The sequence below is a fragment of the Dermacentor silvarum genome, chromosome 2, assembly GCF_013339745.2.
Source record: "Dermacentor silvarum isolate Dsil-2018 chromosome 2, BIME_Dsil_1.4, whole genome shotgun sequence".
Taxonomy (NCBI): domain Eukaryota; kingdom Metazoa; phylum Arthropoda; class Arachnida; order Ixodida; family Ixodidae; genus Dermacentor; species Dermacentor silvarum.
The window spans coordinates 16,439,109-16,465,274 of record NC_051155.1 but is presented as its reverse complement, the minus strand read 5'-3'; the positions used below and the strand labels follow the sequence as shown (position 1 = coordinate 16,465,274).

The window sequence follows — 26,166 nt, the reverse complement described above, 5'->3', positions numbered from 1 at the left end:
ACCATCGCGGCATCTTCAGTCTTTCGAGTCGGAGCGCCGAACAACGTGAATGCCCCTTTTATAGATCTCGCAATCGCGGGGACTACCTTCAAAGCACTACTCGATACCGGTGCAAGTGCATTGATGATCGGAGACGAGGTCGCCTCCCACCTCGAACGGAGAGGGGTCAAGTTACGGCAGCGAAAACTACCTCTTCAATTGGCGTGCGGAGAGGCCTGCTCGAACGGCGATGTGCGACTCGTCGTGCGCTGGAATCAGCGGCGGCAGAGGCAGCGATTCATTCATCTGACGGACCTCACGGTCCCAGTAATCCTCGGCCGAGATTTCTTGGCGAAGAGTGGCATTGTGATCGACTTCGGCAACGGTGGTTACCGCGAACACTCGTTGGCGCCGCTCGCGCATTTCGCCGCACCGGCATTCGCCGAAGTGGAAAGGAGGAATCTTTTCGAAGAGAGCAACGCGTCCCTCGCGCTGCCGAAACCGCTAGCGGCGGCCTGTCAACACGGATTTTCGCCGAGACCGGATCGGAAAAGGTGCGATCTCCTGGCGGACGTCGGTGATCTGACAGAGCGCGAGCAAGACCGCGTCTTATCGTTGTTAAACGACTTCGATGAGATGTTTACAGACCGCCCAGGATGCACGAAGTTGGTACAACACCGCATCGAGACGGGCGACGCGCAGCCTTGGAAATCCAACCCTAGACCGGTCAGTCCTGCCAAACGGGAGGCAATTGACGCGGCGCTACAGGAGCTGCTCGAGGCTGGTATCGTCCGGCGGTCCACGAGCCCCTGGGGTTTCCCAGTCGTGCTCGTCCCCAAAAAGGATGGGAGTTCCCGTCTCTGTGTGGACTACCGGCGGCTGAATACAGTCACGAAGAAGGATGCGTATCCCTTCCCAAGGGTGGACGAGATAGTTTCCAACCTCGGCGGAGCGAAGTACTTCTCTACGTTGGATGCTAGCAAAGGTTATCTCCAAGTAGAGATGCGGCCAGGCGACGAGTGCAAAACGGCATTTACTTGCCACAGGGGCCTCTACGAATTCGTGCGGATGCCCTTCGGTCTCTCCGGAAGTCCGAGCACGTTTCAACTGCTGATAGACCGCGTACTTGGGGACGCCAAATGGCATCACGCGCTCGCCTATCTCAACGATATCGTCGTGTACTCGCACACCTTTGAAGAGCACTTGGATCATCTCCGAGACGTCCTGGGAAAACTCCGGACAGCCGGCCTCACACTCAACCCGGCCAAGGCGCAAATCTGCAGAGCAGAAGTGAGCTTGCTCGGTTACCGGGTGGAACGAGGGCAGGTGTCCCCGGACCCGGAGAAACTTCGAGCAATCGTCGAGTTTCCAGAACCGCAAGACGTGAGTGGTGTACGCCGCTTTCTTGGGATGGTAGGCTACTACCGACAGTTCATTCCCAACTGCGTACGCATGCAAGCCCCGTTAACAAAACTGTTGAAGAAGGGCATGGCTTGGGAATGGGGGCAGGAGCAACGGCAAAGCTTCCGCCATCTCGCTCAGGCCATCGCAGACACAGCCTCATTGAAACTACCGGACCTAAACAGGCATTTCGTGATCCAGACAGATGCCTGCGATTTCGGAATTGGTGCAGTGCTCCTTCAGGCAGAAGGGACTGAGCTACGCCCGGTGGCATTCGCAAGCCGCGCGATGACGCCGGCAGAGCGCAACTATTCAGTGACGGAGAAGGAATGTTTGGCAGTGATCTATGCACTCCGAAAATTCGAGATGTACGTAGAAGGAACAAGGTTCACAGTCGAGACCGATCACATGGCCTTGACTTGGCTGACCCGCCTCCGTGAGCCAAGCGGGAGGCTTGCGCGTTGGGCCCTGACCTTACAGCGCTTCGAGTTCGAGATCCGCTATCGCAAAGGAACCACAAACGTGGTCGCCGATGCGCTGTCACGGGCGCCGGTGAAGGACACCCTACCAGCCGGTCACGAGGAGGAGGAGTGGGCAGCCGAGCCGCTCTCATCGCGGGGAAGCCGGGGAGAAGGGAAAACCCTGCCGGCACAAAACCAAGAGCACGTGCATCTCGTTAGAGTGAGACCGCCCCTCGAGATTGCATTCAGCAGAGATCAGCTCATCAGGGCTCAAAAGGACGACACTCACTGTCAAAACCTGGTCGCCAGCCTCAGGGAAGAGACGGACCCAGAGAGAGGAGTCGGAGAGCGCACGGAAACCACCGGTACGACGGTGGGTGCGGACTCTAGGGCAGCTGAGACTGAGCTGGAGAGCTATCTGCTTGATGCAGACGGAGTTTTGCTGAAATATGTGCCAGGCAAAGAAGACTCAAATGAGAGATTCAAAGCCGTCATCCCGCGCCAGCTCAGACGAGCGGCATTGCAGCATTACCACGACATAGATGGCCACGGGAGCGCACCAAAGACATGGAAGAAACTATGTCGACTCGCAACCTGGCCTGGCATGAAGCGTGATGTATGTAAATACGTGCAAACCTGCCACGTCTGCCAAGCAAGAAAGCCGAGAGGCGGGAAGCCGCCCGGCATGCTGCAACCGATTGTGAGCACAAAGCCATGGGAACTTGTGGCGTGTGATTTGATCGGGCCGCTGCCGCGCAGTAAGAGAGGCCACAAATTTGTGCTAGTCATCACTTGCCACTTCAGTGGAATCGCTGAACTCTACCCGCTACGAGCAGCGACAACGAAGGAGGTCCTGAAAAAACTATCGGAGACCTTCTGCCGTTATGGGTTCCCAGAGCGGCTGATCACCGATAACGCGTCGTATTTCACGTCGAAAATCTTCGGAGATACATGCGCAGCGATGGGTGTCCGGCAGGTGAAGACAACGTCCTACCATCCTCAGTCGAATGTGACGGAGCGCCGGAATCGAGATGTGAAGCCACTACTTGGGGCATACGCCCAAGCGCACAACGACTGGGACGAGCACCTAGACGCGATCTCCTTCGCCCTAAGAACGAGTGAAAATCGTTCAACGGGTTTCACGCCAGCTTTCCTGATGTTCGGGAGAGACCTCCAGACGCCAACGGACACAATCTTATCCAAACGGACAGATTCAGCCGGCGCAATAACACCAATTGCCGACTATGCACGGCGGCTGCGTGATCGCCTGGCAAACGCCATGATAGAAGCGAATCGCAACCGCGCAGGGGCAAGGGCGAGTCAAAAGGCCTCCTATGACCGAGCGCATCGGGACATGGAATTCCAAATGGGAGACCTAGTCCTGAAACGCAACCACGCGCTCAGCGACGCGAGCACAGGGTTTGCTGCTGGTTTAGCACCCAAATGGGTTGGACCCTTCGAAGTTGCTGAGAAGCTCTCGCGACTTAACTACAAGCTGAGGGATCTGAACACAGGTCGTATCAGCGGACCAATTCATGTCGGTGAGCTGAAGCAGTACTTCCGGAGGGAAGGCACTGTGGAAGCTGCGGCGCCTGCGCCGCGAAACCGTGGGCAGGCAAGCGAATGTCCATCGACCCCCGTGGCGCACCCCTACAATACCCGCAGTCGGCAGAACAGACCGTAGCCAGGCCGGACCCACCCGAGGCAGCAGAACCACACCTATGGAGCAGCAGCTAAAGCTGGTTATAGAACTTCGGCGAGGGCATACGGCACGGAGCCACGGCTGCACCTCAGCTGATCAAGAAGACAAGCCACCAACTAGCCGTCCAGAAGATAGCCGCACTCGTGCACTCCCTGGGCCCACTGGACGCAAGAGACGAGTGCCGGCATGGAGAGCCAACCTTCGGAGGACCCGTTAAGGAGTGCACCTTTGTCCCCGCGCCGTGCTACTGCGGGGCTGGAGTGGCACAAGCCATCCGATCAGAGGTCGACGATGGACAACCCAACAAGTACACAATGCCCTTGTCGGCTGACCCTGGTGTGACTGACTTCGGGGGATGTCACGAGACAATGGGTTCTGGTGAGAAGGAATCTGAAGACATCAACCCGCCGACTGCATTGAGGGAACAGCGACAGCGAGTAGGTTAGTTGTGGCGAGACCGCCATAACATTGCGCCACTGGAGTCAAGGGGGCGTTCTGTCTTAAGGGGGGAGGGATGTGGGAATTATGAAGCTTCATATTTCCCCGCGTCCTTACGCGCGCCACGGAAGTGAGGAGAGCAGACGCCTTTTTCCCTCTTCCCGTTCGGGGAGCCAAACGGCTTTTCGTGCGGTGGCGCGATCCTCTTGGAAACCGGTTGCAAACGCAGCGGTGACGTGTACGCGGAGCCCCGCGCTCATTGGACCGAGCCCAGAACGAGGCGGGGCGGTCGCGATCGGCGTGACCGGCGCGACCGGCGCACGCCGGAGAAAGAGGAGACTACTGCGAGCCGCGACGAAGGACGGAGCTCAGGTAACCATCTTGTTCCCTTCCTTTGTCGTGCCCTACCTCGTTCGACCACTATCGACCACGACAAACGTCGAGGTCGACTCTATAGCCTGCTTCCACGCGAATTCCCATGGAGCAATAAACCCTTTTATACTTGTTACACTATCGTGTGTTGTCGTGTTTCTGCCTGTCTTTGTACCGCCGAACCCCGGTAGTACAAGGCAAGCACACGGGAGTTGGCCGTCAAGCCTAAGCCTTACGACAAAGGCGGCTTGAGAGAACCCGGAGACTACAACCCTAAAGTCCAAGGGCGATAACGCAGTCACCGCGCGCCGTATGCTGTATGTGCGAGTGAAAACGTACGTGCGAGGAGAGTCGACGACCGCGTCTAAATCTCGCGCGCGCAAGAAAAGCAGGGAGGAAGCGCGCCTTCTTCCGTTGCGCTCGAGGCACCGGCGAGGGGGGGGGGAGGGATAGCGGGCCGTCGCGCCGTCGCGCAGGCCGTATCTTGAAAGCGATCTGCGTTGGGGCAGAGTCTAGCAGTGTAGGTGCGTCGGCGGCTCGTAGCTTTCTGCGTGCTGTGTGTTCTCGGCGCTCAGTTTGCGTTGAAGCGATAGGCACCAGCACGAAGGTCACTTCGCTCGCTTCTCCAGCAACGCTTCCACACGCCGCCAGCGTTTGACAGCGCGTGTCCGCGCTCATCGAGTCTGATGTGCCACAGCGTGTACCGGCGCGTCGGCAACATCAGCTGGAAAAGGAGAGAGTGCCGGCTTGGCGGGCTAGGCCAGCTGCAGCAAGCGGAAGGATCAGATTAGAATGAAGGGAGGGGGAAAGGTCACGCGGTGGCAAGATCGCCGGGTCGAGGGATGCAGGGCCGCCTCGCACACGCACGCACGCACACGTGCGCTCGCTTCGCATTCCATCGCGGCGGAGAAGGTGCTTCCGGTTGCTGCTCGCGCAAAAATGACAAAATTTGGCGCGAAATCTCTAGGTGGTCGGAGGGGGAAATTCGTTATATCGAGGGGGTCTCCCGCTGCCACTTCGTTACGTAGAGGTCTCAAATACATGTGCTTCTATGGAGTAACTGCGGGGAATCGAAAAAATGCGTTATATCCAGGAATTCGTTATATGGAGGTTCGTTATAAGCAGGTTTAACTGTAGTTTGTTCCAGCCAGGATTAGTGCCGTGTCATCAGCATATTGGTACATACTGGAGGTGCAACTGTGTAAGGTAATTTATATACAAATTAAAGAATGGCAACCTTAAAACTGATCCCTGCAGAACTCCATATTTTATTGGAAGCAATGCACTGCTGTCAGACACCGTTTATTCTGACAATATGCTGTCTATCCACAAAAGTCTTCTGTATGGTCCACCAAATCCCATAAGGGATAGTTTTTGAATTAATAAGTTATGGTCTATGGTATCAAACGCTTTTTTCAAGTCAAAGAGTAACCCTAGGACGACTTTGTTATTATCTATGGCTGTATTCACATTGTCCGCAAAATCTTCCAGTAGTGTTGTTGTACTACTCCCACATACAAAACCAGGCTAAGTCTGGGATAAGAGATGGTGTTTGTTACAAAATGATAACATGCGCTTATATAATACTTTCTCTAGCATGCATGCTAGGCACGAGAGAATGGCTATCGGTGTATAATTCAGGCACTGTTGCTTGTCTCCGTCTTTATAAACTAGTCTTACCAGTACGGTGTAACGGTTCAGGAGCTTGGGCACCGAAGACGAACACTCAGATTTGTAGTTATCATTTTGCCATCTTATCAGTGTATCGGCCTTCCTTTTAGGGTATACTTTCCTTCCTCGCGATTCACAACTTGGGTTGCGTCCGGCACATTACTGTTTGCGGTGTATCGACGGCGTATGCAAACGCACCGGCATGTTCAGACGCGCTGCCACCGCCGGCTCTCGTTGAATTCTGGGGTTTTACGTGCCAAAAACCACGATTTGATTAAAAGGCACATCGTAGTTGGAGACTCCGGATTAATTTGATCACCAGGGGATTTTTCATGTGCCCCCAATGCACAGGACTCGGGCATTTTTGCATTTCCCCCCCACCGAAATGCGGCAGCCGCGGCCGGTTTAACGTAAAATACTCAGGGCCGGTTTAACGTCAAACTATTCTGATCTGTTTTTATGCCTATTTAGGCAAGGCCTAAGCCATTTTGATCTATCACAAAGGGCTAATGGCGGATTTGGAATATAAGGTCACAGTTTGGCTCGATATGCGAAGAATCGATCATTTGTGATAGCAAATTAGTAGATAGCTTTACGAAGTAAAAATAGTAGTTTTATCGGCCGTATAAACTTGTAAACATTCAGAAGAGCTATGAATTGGGCTAGTTGGTGTGCATTAATTTTTTCTCGCACCAAGTACAGTAGGACGCCACAGGAACGAAATGGACACTGGATATGAAGCGGACAAGAAGTGAGACACGGGAGCGCTCCCGTGTGTCACTTCATTTCCGCTTCATATCCAGTGTCCCGTGTCTCACTTCGTGTCCGCTTCATATCCAGTGTCCATTTCGTCCCTGTGGCATCTTACTGTACTTAGCGCATGGTGTCACGCACACATAAGCAAACACGAACACATCTCGCTCGATGACCGCAGAAATTCACTGTCAAAACACTGGAGTGAAGTAGCGCGCAGCAGCAGCGAGCGAATTGACTACCATGCTGCCTCTAGCTTCAATGCGAACTAAGTGGTGAAAACACAGTGCACATGAAGCTATCAGCACTTGCACTTTGTCCCCATCGCAGATCGCTTTGAAGATAGGGCCCGCGCCATACGCAGCAGCCGCTGGAGTAGAACCCCCCTCCCCTTAGTGCCTTGCGTGCGAAAAAGATGGCACGTTTCTTCGCCGCTTCTCTCCCCTGCGCGCCCGAGATTGAGCCACCTTTGTCAGCCCACCCTCGCACCCTTTCACTCACATATAGAGCATATGGAGACGATGTTATCAACCATCAACTTTATACAGATCGTCACAGTGACGATGACGACAAAAATGTGCCTAGAGTGTTCATATAATTGTTATTGCAATAAAAACAGATTGGAATAGCTTTAGGTTACATACCAGCCTAGGGTTGATTGCGGCGCTCTGGGTCTGCGGTGACATATGGTGACCCAGAAATTATGTTATCACGCCAATTGGACCGCATAATGTGAGAACATTTTCACCTATCATCACGAGCATCAGCGCGAGATTATATAGTTTGATGTTTTCAGCTTTACAGGAAAGCATGCGCCGTGCTGTCGCCCGACCCACTCTTCCTTATTCTAGTACGCTATAGCTACAAAGCATGCCTCTACTATGCGCTTCGTGTTGGTTTATTCTGTGCTTTGTTGTGGTTTCGAAATGCGCTGCCATATTCAATTATTCCTCCAAAATTGAAATTGGGCGGCTCCAAACTGCTTCAAAATGACATTATTTGCTCCGAATTGCTACAAAATTTGTCTTCTCCAAATAGCTACAAACTGCTCCAAAACGCAGTTTTACTTGCTCTTAAAGTTACTCCTGAATGACTTTGGACAGTCCCACCCCTGGACAAGATCTCTTCACTGGATTGATAAGCAACCCAGCCAAGATTGTCGCTGAATTTGTGTCGGAGGCTAGAAGGATCGAAAGACGCTTGACATGCGGACCAGGCCATACAACTGCCGTACGTTAACTGCTGTGGGGAGCACACGCTGCCACCTTCTCCCGCGGGCGCTCGCCCGTCGCTTGCGAACGGAGCGCACGCGGCGGATCGGGCGGACATCTCGTGCGCGCACAACGCGCGCCGCGGGAGCCGGGCGGACACGGGAGAAGTGCACTTTGCCCTCTCCCGGTTCTCGCTCGCCTCTCGCGACGCGCGCGCCCGCGCGGGAAGAGGGAAAGTATCCGGCGGGCGAGGAGGACACTCCCCTCGCGTAAAGGTAAAAAGATAGAAGAGCGCGACCGAGAGACCCCCGGGTCTCTCTGACCTCGCTTGACCTAACTGCCCGGACGGATTTTACCTGCTGAAAGCCGTGAGTGACCTCGTTGGCGTGACTACCACACGCGACGAGGCAAGCCTATTTTATTAGTTGTTATACAGAGCGGACTTCCCTCTGCAAGTGTGTTTTATTGCTGACAGCAATAAACGTTGTTGAGTTGACTCGCTTGTTGCCTTATTCGCCCGAACCCTGCGTAGCTGCGATTACACGCGCTACGGGTTGGGGAAGACCCCCACACTGCAAACTGTGCCGAAGCTCAAGCATTAGGCACCGACGACTTGCATGAGACCATCAGAGCGATCATGTGTGAGGAGCAACACCGCTTCTCACAATATTTTATTCCAGTTCTTACAACTTTGTGATAACAAGCTTTTACTGTACTTTTGGAAAGGCCTGAGCCCAAGGAAATATTGTCTTTCTTTTTTGCCAGAGCATGATCATGACAACCTTCGGCGGGAATGCCTGTACGTGTTGTTGCGGCTGCTCGAGCTTCCTGTAGAGGCTGACTGGACAACCACCATGAACTGCGTACCTCTACGTGAGTGTTTATCCGTCAGACTAATTGTGCCCCCTTTTGGGCTATGGCCCCACCCAAGCCTCTAAAGCTTTTGCGTCATTCACATTTGACGACGTTATTTACTGCCTACTGTCCTTTGATTATACTTCTGAAGAAATGCCACAGACAAAGTTGGCAGCATATCATGTGCAAAATATTGCAGTTGCAATTGGGTGACCGATTTTGTGGAGCTCCCACCCTGTTGTAACTGTGCTTTTAACCTGGGACGCCGTTCAAGGTGAGCATGATGAGACTTTGTGGGTTTACGTCAACAGCAAAGTTCAATTGTTAGTCCAGCATTGTCCTGTGGGCTCCTTGTGTCTTGTGTGTGTTGTTTTGGTTGAGTTTAATCATAGAAATTGTCACGAATTTCAGCACTCCAGAAACGGACTGAGACAGCAAGCAAATATGCAGAAGAACATTTATCTCAAACAGAAAATATTGTAATGAAGAAAAGCAAACAGCAAACTATCCTAACACACTATAAACACTATACACAAACAAGACACTCTAAAAACTAGCTATACACATAAAAACAAACAATCCTTCACTACATATTAGTCCTTCGTTCGACTAATCAACGTGAAGTCACGAACAAACGAGTGTTCTGTCGCCAGTCGTGTCGGACTCCGGCTCAGCGTGGCAAAAGACACTGCGTCGGCCTCCGTCAAGAGCGATGAGGTTGCGTTCTTGCGCCGAGACCCGCGTGGCACAGGACGCGGTCTGGGCCAGTTGGCCATTGTGCCGCTGACGTGGCCTTGGTGATTGCCCCGTGGCAAAGAACAGCAACCAGTTACGGCAATGTGGGGCTAGACCAGGGCTGCAGAACACAGCCACGGCGGCGCAGTCGGGGCTCAGGCTCTGGAGTTGTCGCTAGCCAACTCGCGAACGTCCCCTCTCCGGTCCGTAGTCCCCGAAGCTGCTGCCTCCAGTCTCCAGAGCACAGCTGGAGATGGAACTGCATCTCGACCACGTCAGCAATCCCCACTCATCTCCGCCTGCGTCTCCTTTTTCTTGATTTCTTGTTTTTGTTTTTTTCTTTTCTCGCGCTTCAAGTGCTTCTCGCCTGTGGGTCCCTTGTCTGTTTCTTCGGCCAGCGTCTTCGTCTTTTGTCACCTTACCACACGTCTTGCCAGCGACTCATGACAGAAATGCAGATGTACATTAGTATCAATTGTAATCACTTCACAAATTTTCGAGCTCAGAGTGATTTGGCACTCTAAACAAACAATATTTCACTGCACTCACAATTCTTGGTCACCGTTTGCTTGTATATGTGTTAGTGTCTCATTCCACGATGCATGCCTTGGCATGCATTGTGGAATGAGACACTAACACATATTTGTTTCTCAACCTAAGCAAGCTTTGTTGCTTTTTTGGCACGCAGCCTCCCTGGAAAGTCCTCTGGACACTGGCTTCCTGGGACGCCACCTGGAAATTTGTGAACCAACTTGTCGGGCAGCCATAGGCTTCGTTCAACAGTGCCCAGACTACGGTGAGTCTTCTAGTGGAAAGTGCAAGGCAGCTTTGGGTCAGTGTGAGCATGTCACATTGCAGTCAGTGCATGGTATGCGTGCCATGTTTGTTCTTGTACAATGCGAGCTCTCTTTTGATGCATTAGCATTCTCAGGGTACTTCCGAGGGCTGTCTGTCCGTCCGTCTGTCTGTTTCTTTGTATCTAACCTTTTTCCCACCTACATAGTTCACTGGGTAGTCAGTGATGGAATGGGTAGCACATTTGACAGCTGTGCTGAGGTAGTGGGGTTCGAAACCAACCATTGGATCAACTTTCGTTGTTAGTTATTCTAACTGCCGAATGAATTGCAGTAAACATTTGCTTACTAAAAATAACAAGCATGTTGTCCTGTGCGCACAGGCAAACATGAACAGATCTCACTCGACGACTGCGAACACTCGCTGCCACAATGGTAAACGCTCCCTCTGCCTCTCGCTTTAATGCGTCTCTCGAAGCTCGAAATTACGTGACCTCCAGCACTAGGCGCACGGGGAACATTGTACAGGAAGCCGCCCGCCCTTAACCTTTGCACCTGCAGTAGATTAGTACCTCCAAAATAGGGTGCGCGACTATATGCGCTGAGCCGCACTGACAGCCGTGCGCTGCCACGGCTGGGCTTGTGAAGGGGACGTGCATGCACCTGCCTACACACCCCCCTGCAGGCGTGGGAAGATGGTGAACTTTAAACCACCATCCTTCTCGACTCATCCTTGCACACATACCCCTGAGATCGGGTTGTGATAGGATCTTATCGAACTTGGACTTGACACGGAAGATAACAGCGAGAGGGTCTTTCTTTTAGTACTATGTTCAGTACTCATGTTTATCACTGTTATTGCCACACGAGGCAGCAATAGTTGGCCACGACTGAAACACCAAATCGGGTGCTGATGCAATGCACGCTCAGAATACAGAACTATATATATATGCAATGTAGAATTGATCAATGTGAATGTGCAATACACTGCGCTGGCGTCACACTTGCCTGTTATGTAACGGTTATTGTAACAGCCTGCTTTTGTTGCAGACAGTTCGCTAACTTTAAAGCTTTTAGAGGATGCCATCAAGCCTTCTAGTGCTATAAGTAACTGACTTATAGCTAAAATATAACATTCCTGAATTTAGGTAGTTATATGGCTTGATATAGGACTTGGAACTTTGTCTCTCCAGGCCAAAAAAAAAATGCTATTTGAAAGTTCAAAGAGTGTTTTAAGGGAGAATAATCAAGCGAGTGCTATGACGTGGAGACAGGGAATATGAGGTCACCTATGTGGTTTTCAAAGTGATTGGAATGTGAAAGATTGTAGTTTGAGAAATGTATGAGGGAAATAGCCCCAATCTTTATCCTCATTAGAGGCAGTGATCTTATTAAGATGACTGGTTAATCAGCAATGCATCAGTCTTTGAGAAATGTTGCCGCAGTTTGCAGTATCAGTGGAAGCTGCTCCTGGAATCCGATGGCTGCATTAATTCCTTGTTGTTGACGATGCCTGTGCACAGCACCTGACCTCGGCTGCCTGCTGATGCACTTGCTGCTGAAGCGTGCCACAGAGGCCCACACAGCCGACACGGTGCCCACCGCAGCAGCCCTCCTGAAGCTCGTTCTGGACGGCCTCTCAGAGTGGCTCCTGGTGGCACCACTTGCCTGCAAGGTTTGACAGTGCTCCTCTTATATCATAGCCTCATAACCTGGCCACAAGTAATGCACGGCCGTGGTTTGATGTTGTATGGTCTAAAATTAAACATATTCAACAAACAGTTCAGACAGACAGGTCTTACGGAAGTCGACAGCACGAGCGCTGACTATCAACTGGTGGTTTATTCGAAGGAACAGAAATACAGTGGAACCTTAATTATACGTCCCCTGTTCATGCGATAACTCGCATTTTACGACGAATTGGCTTGGTCCCGGCAAAACCCCCATAGAAATAATGTATTAAAAACCTCGATTATACGACGCAATTTTACGCCGACCCCGCCTCGTTCTGGTACCGAAAAAAAGAGAAAAAAAAAAATCTCTAAGTAGACGCAGGCTGGCACGTGAGCAGACTACTACCGGCTGATAATGGGTGTGCAATACCGTATTTAGCCGAATGTAATGCGACCGCGATTGTAACGCGAGGGTCGACTTTCCAGTTGCGCGAAATAAATAAATTTTAAAAATATATATAAAAAATAAAACAGCCGCGAATGTAACACGGAATGAATAGAAAAATAAATGGTACAGTATAGACCAATAACGTAACCACTTATAGTGCAGGACCGGATATAGTGCTGTCTTTTCAGACTCCCGTTAATTTTCCCATAGCACTCCATGTATACAAGCATCGCTTATAGTGCAGTTGCGGGAAACGAAATACCGGTTACAGTGCGGCTGCCTGGGAGTACGGAAGTCAGCGGAGACGGTGAACGCTCCCCTCAAACAGGCGCCCCAAGGAGTGCTCGAGGAAGAAAGAGAGACGAAGTGGAGGAGAAGGGCACGTGGTGCGAAGGAACAGCCAGTGAGGCTGAAACCAGAATCTTGAGTGCGAGTCGTGAAAAATCATAGCACGCATAGCGAGCGAGGGCCACGAAACTGCCAACGCCGGCCAATGCTCGTTTCACGATAACTGCAGTAAACAAAACTTCAGGGAGCGGGCGGCGCCGGCACGGCACGGTGAAGGGCGCACGCAAAGACCGTAGAATGTGAGGGAGGAGGGTGGCAGGGAAGCGGATTTCGCCTTGGCAACTCCGCCGCTTTGGTGGCTACCCTCGCCCTCCCTTGTAGCTCCCTCACTTTCGACTGTCACCGTGCGCGTCCACCGCCGTGCAGGGGCCGCCCCTCCAGCCGGCCCGGCGCCAGCTCCCCGAAGTTTCGTTTTCTGCTGTTATTGGGAAGCGGAGTTTGCCGGCGTGGGCAGTTGGCCGACCTGGGGCCAAGGTCAACACGTGACTAGAAAGTAGAGGAAGCATAAAGAAGAAAGAAGGGTTCACTGCCGTTTTCTACGCGTGGCTACGGTAGCGTGGCTGAGACGTTGGCACGTACACGCATGTTCCGGCGCAACGCAGAATCGGCAACCTTACCATTTGAGAGAGGGTGAAATTTCCACCGCATTTATTTTTCTTTTGTTTCGTTTGTGCGCGACATTGAGGGGTCTCCCCTAAGCTTTTACTCTATAGCGGTGCCGGAGCAATGCCGGTCGGAGGCGCCGCCGCGTGATTTGGTTCGAATTAACGAGATTCGACTGTAAATTGAATGCAAATGTTCTAACCACAAATGTTCTAGCCATCCTCGACTGTCGCATACGCGTGGCGGCTCGGTGCACATGTTTTGCATATGTGCGGGCCTTGAAAATTGTTGCTTTGTTTATAGTGCGGTACCGCTTATAGTGCGGATATTCGCAACTCCCGCGACTTACTTTATAAGTGGTCTACACTGTACCTTTATTGAAGGAATCATAATTTGGAAACTAGTTCTCCTCACTCATCGTCGTCTGTAGAGGAGACGGAGCTTTCCTTGGGTGGTATTCTCGGGCTATTACTTTCATAGATAGGTTCACTTTTGCAAAATTTTGTGTAACTCAGCACTGAAAGCTTCCCTGACAAGTGTTTAAGTGTTTCTGGCGCAGTCCTAAGCTCGCTATCAGCGCCAAGAGAGCTGTCGGCCGTATACATCGAGGGGTTCGGTGCCGGGTCGAGCCGAGTCTCAACATAGTGAAACTATCTTAAAAGACCGCACAACCATTTCATTCTGGGTCAGTGCGAGGCGACTTCAAGATTCACAGAGCCTTTCCGACTGGCCTCGCATTTAGAGAGGGCCTGCCGCTGGTCCCGCCATCCGCAAATCGTCGACGTTGAGACACCAAGCTGCGGCGCACTTTCCCAGCTCCTCGAGCATCAAAATTGCTCGTCTCTAGTAGTGGCTGTCATACCGAATGCGGTGCGTCGCCATAACTTCACAAATGAACGGAGTTGAATCGCAAAAGACCGTAGGGTATTGGAGCATCGTAACCAGTCACAAGCACAGCGATAACAGTGTCGATTCCAACCGAAAACAAGTTCTGACTTCGGTCGACTTGTCTATGGATTGGATCGACACGTAAGGTTCAAGGTTACCAACATAAAGCTAAAAATCTTGGCATTTAGTGTATTTGTTTTGAAATGGTCAATTTTGCAGTTATTCGAATGTAATGCAAGGGTTGCGTTTGTCGGGATATGGGGGGAGATGCCCACGACGCTCTGCCTCGGCACACCGAGCCCCGTGGTTGGCGCATGACTGCCCATCAACCGCAGTGCGGTACAAGCTCGAGGAAACAACAGACGACAACCACGTGTACACTCGGAAAGCATTTATTACGATTGCAACTAACACTTCGAGCAGGCCAGCTAGCTATAGTTGACATCACTGAAGTTTCTCTCGAAGAGAATAATACACTACGTAAAGAAGGGCTTCCGACTTACCAAAGGGGCAATACGGGCGGCCGCGGCAACCGCGGTCCGGTACATGCTCGAGGAAACAATAGACAACCACATGTACACTCGGAAAGCATATTGCAACTAACACTTCGAGCAGGCCAGCTAGCTATAGTTGACATCACTGAGGTTTCCCTCGAAGAGAATAATACACCATGTAAAGAAGGGCTTCCGACTTACCAACGGAGAATACGGGCAGCCGCGGCGATTGCCGCGGCAAGAATGCGAATGACGGACCACATGCGGGAATACAGGAGCGGCGGCGGAGCCTTCCGCTGTCGCTGACCAGAGACTCGGGCGATGTCAGAGGTATCTCAGGTGACACACCCGGTGGCGACAATAGTGCTTGCGATTCCCGTGCGCTGCCCCCGAAAGGAAAGTTTCTCCTTCCCCCACCCTCCATCGCGCATGCGCCCAATGCGTCGTTCGCCGCACGTACGGCGGTCATGGGACCCGGGGATTGTCACAAGTTCAAGCAACGAAATTTGTGAAAAAAACCTCGCGTTACAATCAAATAAATATGGTAATTTTTTTTAATTATATAATGTTCCTTCTTTTCTACTTTCCTACTCTTTGCTACTTTCCTGCATTTTCGGGCAGCCGGCTTATTCAGGCAGTACGTACCCGTTTTTTTTTTTTGACAATCCTGAGCGTCACTGCCTAGATTCCTAGTTTCTGGATTATACGTTGCCCGGATTATACAACAGTTTTGCGTGGTCCCATCAAAGTTGTATAATCGGGGTTCCACTGTATACAGTCGAACTCAGCTATAGAAAAATTCAAGTACCAAAAAATCCCATTGTTGTTATAACCATTGTTATACAGTAAAAACCCAGTGATAAGATCATGGCTTATACGAATTTGTAGCATTCCCCGACCGAAATAATCAGCATCATCAGCCCATATTTATGTCCACTGCAGGACGAAGGCCTCTCCTTGCGATCTCCAATTACCCCTGTCTCGTGCTAGCGTACTCCAACTTGCGCCTGCAAATTTCCTAACTTCATCACTCCACTTAGTTTTCTGCTGTCCTCAACTGCGCTTTCGTTCTCTTGGTTTCCATTCTGTAAATCTAATGTTCCACCGATTATCCATCCTACGCATTACATGGCTTGCCCAGTTCCATTTTTGCTCCTAATGTGAACTAGAATATCGGCTACCCCCGTTTGTTCTCTGATCCACACCGCTCTCTTCCTGTCTCTTAATGTTAGGCCTAGCATTTTTCGTTCCATCGCTCTTTGTGCGGTCCTAAACTTGTTCTTGAGCTTCTTTGTTGACCTCCAAGTTTCTGCCCCATATGTTAGCACCGGTAGAATGCAATGATTGTACACTTTTCTTTTCAACGACATTTGTAAGCTCCCAGTCAGGATTTGGCAATGCCTGCCATATGCACTCCATCCCAATTTTATTCTTCTGCAAATTTCTTTCTCCTGATTAGGGTCCCCTGTGAGTATTTGACCTAGATAAACGTACTCCTTTACAGACTGTAGAGGCTGACTGGCGATCCTGAATTCTTGTTCCCTTGCCAGGCTATTAAACGTTATCTTTGTCTTCTGCATATTCATCTTCAACCCAATTCTTACACTTTCTCGATTAAGGTCCTCAATCATTTGTTGTAATTCGTCTCCATTGTTGCTGAATAGGACAATGTCATCTGCAAACCGAAGGTTGCTGAGATATTCGCCGTTGATCCTCATTGTAAGCCTTCCCAGTCTAAGAGCTTGAATACTTCTTCTAAGCATGCAGTGAATAGCATTGGAGAGATTGTGTCTCCTTGCCTGACCCCTTTCTTGATAGGTAACTTTCTACTTTTCTTGTGGAGAACTAAGGTAGCTGTGGAATCCTTGTAGATGTTTGCTAAGATATTCACGTATGCCTCCTGTACCCCTTGATTACGCAATGCCTCTATGACTGCTGGTATCTCTGCTGAATCAAATGCCTTTTCATACTCTATGAAAGCCATATAGAGAGGTTGATTGTACTCTGTAGATTTCTCGATTACTTGATTAATGACATGGATATGATCCATCGTAGAATATCCCTTCCTGAAGCCAGCCTGTTCTCTTGGTCGGCTGAAGTCAAGTGTTGCCCTGATTCTATTGGAAATTATCTTGGTGAATATTTTATATAATACTGAAAGCAAGATAATGGGTCTGTAATTCTTCAATTCTTTAATGTCTCCCTTCTTATGGATAAGTATAATGTTGGCGATCTTCCAGCTCTCTGGTACACTTGAAGTTGTGAGGCATTGCGTATAAAGGGCCGCAAGCTTTTCAAGCATGATATCTCCTCCATCTTTGATTAAATCTACTGTTATTCCATCTTCTCCAGCAGCTTTTCCCCTCGTCGTGTCTTTCAAGGCCCTTCTAACTTCATCGCTAGTTATAGAAGGAGCCTCTGTATCCGGTTCATCACTATTTCGAATGAAAGTAGCTTGGCTGTTTTGGGGCACTGTACAGGTCAGTAGAGAATTCTTCCCCTGCTTTTACTATGTCATCAAAATTGCTGATGATATTACCATTATTATCTTTCAGTGCATACATCTTGCCTTGTCCTATGCCAAGCTTTCTTCTTACTGATTTAATGCTGCGTCCATATTTTACGGCTTCCTCAATCTTTCCCACGTTATAATTTCGAATATCCCTTACTTTCTTCTTGTTGATAAGTTCTGACAGTTCAGCGAATTCTATCTGATCTCTTGAGTTGGACACTTTCATGTTTTGTCGTTTCTTTATTAGATCCTTTGTTTCTTGGGAGAGCTTGGGAGAGCAACGAGTGTATGACACGACAAACACGCAACGGAAAAAAAAGCACACTGGTGTGACCTTTGTGTTCTGCTTGCAGACTATACTGCTGGAGGCCAGCCAGCTGCCGGAGAAGATGCTCACATCACACTGCTACTACTCGGGAAAACTTGGCCTGCTGCATGTAAGTACAACACTCAAGAGCATAGTTGCTATGTTATGATATCTATAGCTATGACTAGGCTAATTCATGCCCAAGTGAAGTGTGGTCATTGGCAGAGTGGCTTCAAGCACAATGGCTTTAAGCACAGCAGTCATATTCAAATTTTCAGAATTCACAAAGACATCTCTTCATTGTTTTGGATGCCGTCGTGTCATGCCATGATTCACATGTTGTCATTGTCATCCTGTCGTCCTGCTAACTGCTTTGCACATTGAGTGAGTTGAGGACACCATAAGTTTCTAAGTCGGTGTCTTTTCCGTGCTCATAGCTGTCAGGGTGTGTACAGACGTACTACAGTTATAGTGCTATTTCAGCGTAGTAGCTGTTTGTACTAATGCTTGCCATCAGTACTTACAATTCATGCTACTCAAAGAAGTGCAGATATAAAATAGGGTTATGCGAATACTGAATGGCAGATTTCGAATTGCATATTGTCTGGGGTTGACGCATATGATGGCACGATCGATGACTAAGAACAACTTGATTTATTAACGATGCCTTCAGATTACATAATCCGCATCTCGGCGGCCGCGTTTTCACGCCTCGAACGCTCGTCGTCACGTGATGTCTTCCTTCCCGCCTCGCTCGGCAGTCGCACGAGGTATTTCTCCCGCTTGCCGATAGGTGCCGCTAGTCCCTCAGCTAACACGGCCGGGTCTTCAATCTATTGCGTCCTCGCAATACTCTGTGACGTAGTCTTCCAGGCATCGCGGCGGTTTCTTTCGACGTGGTTGTTCGTAGTTCTTTATGGCACTCGTACGTCGTGGGTCTGTGGCAACTCCATCTCTTGAAATTATGTATCCAAGGAAGCTGATAGTCAGCAGCGAAAGTGCACTTCCTAAAGTCCACTCGTATGTTAAGGTCTGTCAGAGTCTTCAGAACATCGTTCACAGTTCGGATGTGTTGCTCAGTGTCGTTGGTAAAGATGCATATATCGTCCATATACACAATGACATGTCCGCTGTCGATGAGCGGTTGCAGGCCTTCGTTCATGATGCTCTGCATGGTTGACGGCGCTGTGCACAAGCCGAAAATCATGCGTGTCGGCTCATAGTGTCCGTCTTCGGTCACAAATGCTGCTTTCTCGATGTCGCTTTCGCGTATTGGGACATTGAGAAATGCTTTCTTCACGTCAAGTTTCGAGAAAAGTCGCGATCCTGACACTTTGCGGAGTAGTGTGTCGATTCTTGGCATTGGGGTAAGCCCGTTTCAGTTTTCGCATTCAGAAAACGGTAGTCGACGCACATTCTTTTCGGTGTCGATTCATGGTGTGGCTGGTCCACAACAATCACAGGTGAGGCGTATGCTGACCTCGACTTGCGGATGATGCCCTTTTTCAGCCAGTCCTCGGTTTCTTCCCTTTTTAACTTTCTGTTCACATCACTCGTCGTATATGGTTGCATACGAACTGGTTTCTCGTCGTTGAGGTCAATCGTGTGCTCGGCATGCGTGCATAGACCTAGTTCGTTGCCGGGATTTGTAAAAACATTTATGTTTGCATTCAGCACTGACCTCATCCTTTCTGTTTCATCCGTGGTGAAGTCTGCCGGTTGCACTTGTGAAATCGCACGTCGCACTTCCTCCGGTGAAGGAAGCTTGGGACTCCCTTGTTTGTGCCAACTGTTCGCGGTGATTGTTCCGCACACTGCTGTAGCATCTTCTTCGTTTTGATTTTTAAGCAGAGGTTGTTGTGGGATGTCGTTTTTCTCGCGTTGCATTTCTGGCGCTTCTTGTGAGCCGTTTTTCGCTATCCATTCAAGCGTATGTGTTCCGATCGTGTATCGCTCAATGTAATCAAATGTGATGCACTGTCGCCAGTCAGTCCCTATGACGGCATCGTGTGGCAAGTCGTTGACCACTTTTACATCGACGGTTGCACTTGCGTTCACGATGGCGATATGCCCTTGTGTTGCTCCGACGGGAGCTGTTGAGTCTCCGAATGGTCCCTTGAGTATGCACCCCGTGTCTGGCACAACATCGAAGTTATGCTGTTCTGCAAACGCTGACGATATTAGAGTCGCTGTTGATCCCGTGTCCCATAGCGCTAGCGTCTCTACGCCATTGATCTTCGTGGGTACGAGGATTACGTTATCCTCCGAGCGCGCCGTCGCGATGTGGTTGGTGCGCTGCTCTCGTGCTGCTCGCTCTTCCTTTCGTGGCGGCGGCTACCTTCTCCTCCTCAGTTCGTGTGTCGGGTCTCGGGCAATCCTTCGCGCTGTGGCCCCGTTGCAGGCAGCGAGCACAAATGTCCGCGGGAAGTCTTGTGGGCTTGCCTTGCCTTGCTTGTGGCTTGTTCCGCGGGGATGTCTTCGCGTGTGTGCCGTCGCTTCTCGTCGAAGCCATGCGCCTGTCCAATTGTCGTGCGTAGTTGATGAATTCCGACACGCTCCCTTTCCTCAGGTCGCGGGAAGCCGCGAGCACGGGCCTTGCACTTTCCAAGCGCACTCCCTGAATTAACCAGTCCACGATGTCGTCGTCACTTAGTGCGTACTTGCCGCGTTTTATGCGTTGCAGTCGGCAATACATGTAGTCGGTGATTGTTTCGTCTTCCTTCTGTCGCCGTGCATTCACGTTCTCCACCCATTCGCAAAACAGTGGTTGCTTGTCAAACTCCTTTCGTAGTGCCGCTACCCAAGTCGTCCAACTCTTGAGGCTTACGCCGTCTGTGCGATGCCAAGCTGCTGCGCGTCCACGAAGTCTGGATATTCCGGCGTTTAGCATAGCCATGTCGTTCCATGAACATCTCTCACGCATGCTCTCCACTGAAGTGATCCATTCGCCTACGCTCTCGTTGTCTGTTCCGGAGAACGTTGGGAGAGTTGCTGTGAGGTCGGGCATTGTAGTGATCTGGATTGCAGCATTTTCGTTGGCCTGGCGTGTAGCGTCGTTGCCGTTTACCGTGTTTGTTGGGTTCCCTTGCGATTCCATTTGTCGTTCCAACAGTCGCGCCATCATTTGCGTCGTCGTCGCGAACATCGTGAGCTCCGTTGTGCCGTTCGCGTTTACACTTCGTGCTGTCGTGGGCGTTTCAGGGAAACATCTGCTTCGTTGCGCGTCTCCGCGTGGCTCGTCACTCCCGTACTCATCGTTGAGTGTTGAGTGCTTCACTTCGCCGTCTCGATCCGCCATGGTGGTTGTTCGGTCGTTGCACGCTGTGCTTCGTTTCGGTAATGGGACGTCCTTCGCTGACACCGTGGAGGCCAGGGACGTTCCGATTCGCTTTGTCCGCGTTGATTTCGCTCGCGTTGAATCTTGCATGTTTTCCAGTTGCTTGTCCGCGTTGGTATACTTAACGAATCCTCGTCGCCATGTCAGGGGTTGACGCATATGATGGCACGATCGATGACTAAAAACAACTTGATTTATTAACGATGCATTCAGATTACATGATCCGCATCTCGGCGGCCGCGTCTTCACGCCTCGAACGCTCGTCGTCACGTGATGTCTTCCTTCCCGCCTTGCTCGGCAGTTGCACGAGGTATTTCTCCCGCTTGCCGATAGGTGCCGCTAGTCCCTCAGCTAACAATATTCAATCGAATCAAGAAAAAAAAAAAAGACAAATATCAAATCAAATATGACAAATTTTCACAATATTCAATGCTGACAAATTTAGGGCAAGATAATACGGTGCTGCACATGTTCAGGAGTCTCCTAGCATTGCATAACAAGGATGCACCAAGCTATCCGTAACTTAGGTATATAGAAATCAAGATACACAGTACGGCCTACTCTTATTAAAGGGAATGCCAAATTAGTATGCCGGCATTTATTACAGCTCACTTCTATAAGGCTGTTGCACATGCTGCGACTGGAGCGAAAAAAATTGGTGCGATCGCACGCGTTGCAATACGAATTCGGAGGGCTCAATTCACATGACCGAGTTTTCAACAATGCTACTGATGTGACACCCAGGGTTGCTTGCTGCCAAATTTTATGGCATAACTCGATTTTTCAAATGTAATGGAAACACCTGTGTGTTACAATATTATTGACCAGTCTTTAATAGATGGCTTGCACTGACATCATTGTAGCCGCTATGTTGGTGCACCAACACGATGATAAGCTGGGTCCGCAACATCACGTAAAAGCTTTCAATAAGATGGATTGGACTGAAGTGCTTGTAGTCGCTATGTTGGTGCCCTAAAACGGTGATAAGGTGGATGCCTGATGTCACGTGAAAGCTATCAATAGGAGAATATAATACGCGTGTTTTGTGTTTTAGAAATGCTTCAAAGTTTAATTTGTTTTGGAGTTTTATGAAGTTTAATATGAGGAGACATGGCGGACGTAAATAGCTGTTCGTGAGCTGGTCGTCCTGCGCTGTGTGCTGTCTCGTGTGTCTTTTATGCCCATGTCGTTCTTCCTGCGATACAACAAATTACAAGAGGACCTATCAACAAGCCCATATAGCTGTTGTCATCGCATATGCAGTATTCGGAATTCGGCTGCAGCGAAGTCGTCATGTCAACGCAGAGACCCTTGCGCTACCCGTGCTTAACGTCAGCTTCTGAAGAAAGGATGTGTGTATATTGCTCGTAATTGCGCCTGAGCAGTTAGTGCTCCTAGTAATATTCTTGCACCAAACTTACCAGCAAGCACCAACCCAAAAACTCACGTCTGCCCCTGAAGGAAGCCGCAAATGATCTGTGTGTAATTACTGAACGTGCAATGGAATTTGTGTTGTGAACTTTAATCTTAGCGCCAGCATAGTTCGTCCGTCGCGGCGTGTGCTGTAATTATTCATACAAGTGCTCTCTGAATATTTCGAAAGGCGTAAAAGCCGACATCACATTTTTTTTAGGAGCTGCAGTCACTTGTGTACGTACATAGTATCATATCATTCTAACAAGACATGGGTGTCATCAAATTTCTCGTCCTGTTTCTCGCGCTGTTAGTGTGCTGTGAATCTGCACCAAGAAGCTTAAGTTAATATGCTGCAGTACGTAGCACAGCCGCGTATCCCCACGGCTAACATTAAATATCTTGTTAGGAGTATGTTATCTTGTTAGGAGTATGTTTGTTTATTTAATAGCAAAATCGCACGCTAAAATTTTGTATTCTTAGTGGCAAGTGTAAAGTAAGAAGCTATCAAACTATCCGCTAATAGCAAATGTGTGCTTCTACCTGCTACAGCACATTATCTTAAAAGTGAGGCTGAAAGCCCCAGATAACCAAAACATACGCAACTGGAGCAGGCACTATGGTTCCTTTCCTGGAAATGAAAGCCAGCATCCCAGTCTGTTAAGCTTGTCATGTACTTAACCTATACTAGACCAATGTTGGAGCATGCTAACTGGAGCCATTTCAAACTGGATTATTTGACCAAAATAAAAAAGTGCAAGGAAAGCGTCAAGGTACAATCTAATCTGGAATTCCCGAACCGATTGTATTAGCAAAACTTTATGCCTCCCTGAATTGCCTGCGTTAACCCAATGCTAAAAACGGGGAAAGCTGATTCCCTTGATGTTGAAAAGCTGCTCGAATGTCAATAACAGACTTCATATGTTCTGAGGGAAAGTGAGGGGCACTGACAATATCTCTAAGCTTGTGTATGAGCTTTCACCTTGAACAAGAATCGAATAAAAATATTTACCTTTGCAAGCCTCAGAATCCAAACATTCTCAAATTTTTGAGGAGAGCACATTAAATGTTTAAGATATAGACAACAAAAAGTGTGCCTATGTACAAGTACACACTGAACACACTTGAGTGGTTGAGTGGCCAGCTGCGAATGCAAAAGCGTCCATAGCTGCTACCTCGAGGTAACTGCTAGGTTCCACGTGTGTTTCTCCTATAGCCCATGTACCTGGCAAGGGGAATGGGTTTGCGTGGTCATTGCAGCATTGGCCTGTGCTTTTTCTATCTTTTTTTTTTTTTGCAATAGGTGGTGGCCAACTGATTCCGTCTGTTTATGTATTTAACATTTGTGTGCATCTTATGGGCATGTGCTTGTATCATGTTCTGATTGTTGTACTTGCAGTGATGCAAGCATCTTTTTTGTTTTTAATATATTGCACCACAGTCATTTACTCAATTTGTGTTGAAATGTACAAAATGTGGCCACCCAGTAATGGCCAAGATAGCCAGCAGCATTGGCAAAAATTAGGATGCAGATCCAATGCACTTGCTTGAATCGACATGAGGTGTAGCTTTCACGCAACGGTCAGGTAAACTCTAGAAAACTAACTGCAATGTGTACAGTTGTCCTTATTTCATCCTATGCAACACATATGCAATGTTTGCTCATGCACTACACAGGTCACATAATGTAATGTATACATAGCTCGGTGAACCCACTCAAACGTCGGCTCACTAAGACTTCGAACTAACTGTGAGCCTGGCTGAGTAGAACTTTGGTGAACACGATTAAGGGCAAGCTTGGTTGAGTAAACTTTTGGTGAATATTGTCACGTGGTAGTCGGAGCAAGCTCAGCTGAGTAGAATTTTGGTGAATATGAATCGGAGCAAGCTCGGCCGAGTATAATTTTGGTGAATATCAGTCAGAGCAAGCTCGGCTAAGTAGAATTTTCGTGAATATGAGTCAGGGCAAGCTCGGCTAAGTAGATTTGGTGAATATGACTCAGTGCAAGCTCGCCTGAATAGAATTTTCATGAATATGAGTCAGAGCAAGTCCCGCTGAATATCATTTTGGTGAATATTGACACGTATACATGTTTATCTTTCACCGGTGGCAGCTTTCCATCGGCTAACAAATGTTAAACGTTAGGCGCAGGACGCGCCTGTATCGGAAGTTTCTAGAACGTTATCGATGCTTCTTCCCGTTGCCTGTTTTCACCGACGCTTACGTTCTCTGATTGTATGACCGACGCAAATTGTCTAGAACTTTCTGGAAGACACGCAGGCACCAGGGAATAATCTGGAACATTCGAGGACTCGTGTATAAAAGCCGACGCGCTTTGCCGCTGAGCAGATTTTCGACGATCACCGACTGTGTTCGCCGCTATCGTTGCACTTTGAGTGTAGCTTGCTTTTGTGGGCACAGGTTCGCCCAATAAACAACCAGTTTCATCATACATAGTTTTAATACTGTTTTCTTCACTGTCACTACTACGTGGCAATATCAGTCAGAGCAAGCTCGGCCAAGTAGAATTTTCGTGAATATGAGTCAAGGCAAGCTCTGCTAAGTAGATTTGGTGAATATGACTCAGTGCAAGCTCGCCTGAGTAGAATTTTCATGAATATGAGTCAGAGCAAGTTCAGCTGAATATAATTTTGGTGAATATGAGTCGGAACAAGCTCGGATAAACAGAATTTTGGTGAATATGACTCGGAGCAAGCTCGGCTGAGTAATGATGAGATATGGTTATACGAGTTTATGCAGTAATACATGTAATTACGTGGATGGTGGCATGGAGCAGAGGTAGAATACCCGGCTTCAAATCTGAAAGTCGTAAGTTCGAATCCTACTCCACTCCACTACATTTTCAGGCATGGAGTGGTGCCTGACACCGGCAAGAAAAAAATATATATAGTGGGGCTATACTAGTTCAGCTGCAACCAAACTAGGAAGGCCCACTAAGCTTCATCAAAGTCACTCCCTCACCAGAACAGGAATTGGCCTCCCTGGTGCTGTATTCGGCCACTACCTACCTCATGACTCCGACAATTAACCCATGGCCCTCAGTCCCCAGTGGCTGCGGAGCACCTGACCAAGGCGGCGGTCAGACCTGCGACGTGGCAGAGGGTGCTAAGAATATCTGGGTCCGGACAGGCCGCCAATGGAAACTGAACCTGGCAACGTTCAACACGCGCACCCTCTCGAGTGAGGCTAGCTTAGCAGGGCTATTTGAGGAATTATCAGGCAGTGGCTCAGATATTATTGGCCTTAGTGAGGTTAGAAGAACTGGTGAGGCTTACACAGTGCTGACTAACGGCCACGTCCTCTGCTACAGAGGTCTTCCAGATAAGAGAGAATCCGGAGTACGATTTCTAGTCCACAACAACATAGCGGGCAACATTGATGAATTCTACAGCATTAATGAGAGAGTAGCAGTCGTTGTAATAAAGCTGAATAGGAGGTACAAAATGAAGGTAGTACAAGCCTACGCCCCAACCTCTAGTCACGATGATGAAGAAATAGAACAGTTTTATGAAGATGTTGAATGTTCTTTGTTACGCCAAAAAAATTTTAAAAAGCGCCAAGGGCAGTTTTCTATACGCACATCGGTATGGTTGCAAATCGTCTGCTCTTTTTATACGTGCCTGGCTACGATCGCAGATCGTCTGGCCCTTCAAGTGCTCCAGTTTCTTGCTCTTATTGCCGCATAAAAATCGTGTGATCCTAATATTAAATCTTGAAAAAAATATTTATAGCATTACAGTCTACAGGTC

At 49.2% G+C, this 26,166-nt stretch overlaps 1 protein-coding gene across 5 annotated transcripts in view; it reads left to right on the top strand.

The window, feature by feature from the left end:
* The window catches only part of LOC119441339 (telomere-associated protein RIF1), a 198,948-nt gene that overhangs the window by 57,273 nt on the left and 115,509 nt on the right, over positions 1-26,166 (top strand). For all 5 annotated transcript variants that reach the window (XM_037705955.2, XM_037705956.2, XM_049661157.1 and 2 more), the window contains exons 11-14: positions 8,754-8,861; positions 10,267-10,374; positions 11,896-12,047; positions 17,692-17,775. In XM_037705955.2, the coding sequence (XP_037561883.1) occupies positions 8,754-8,861; positions 10,267-10,374; positions 11,896-12,047; positions 17,692-17,775 (452 nt within the window). The remainder of the gene's footprint in view (positions 1-8,753; positions 8,862-10,266; positions 10,375-11,895; positions 12,048-17,691; positions 17,776-26,166) is intronic.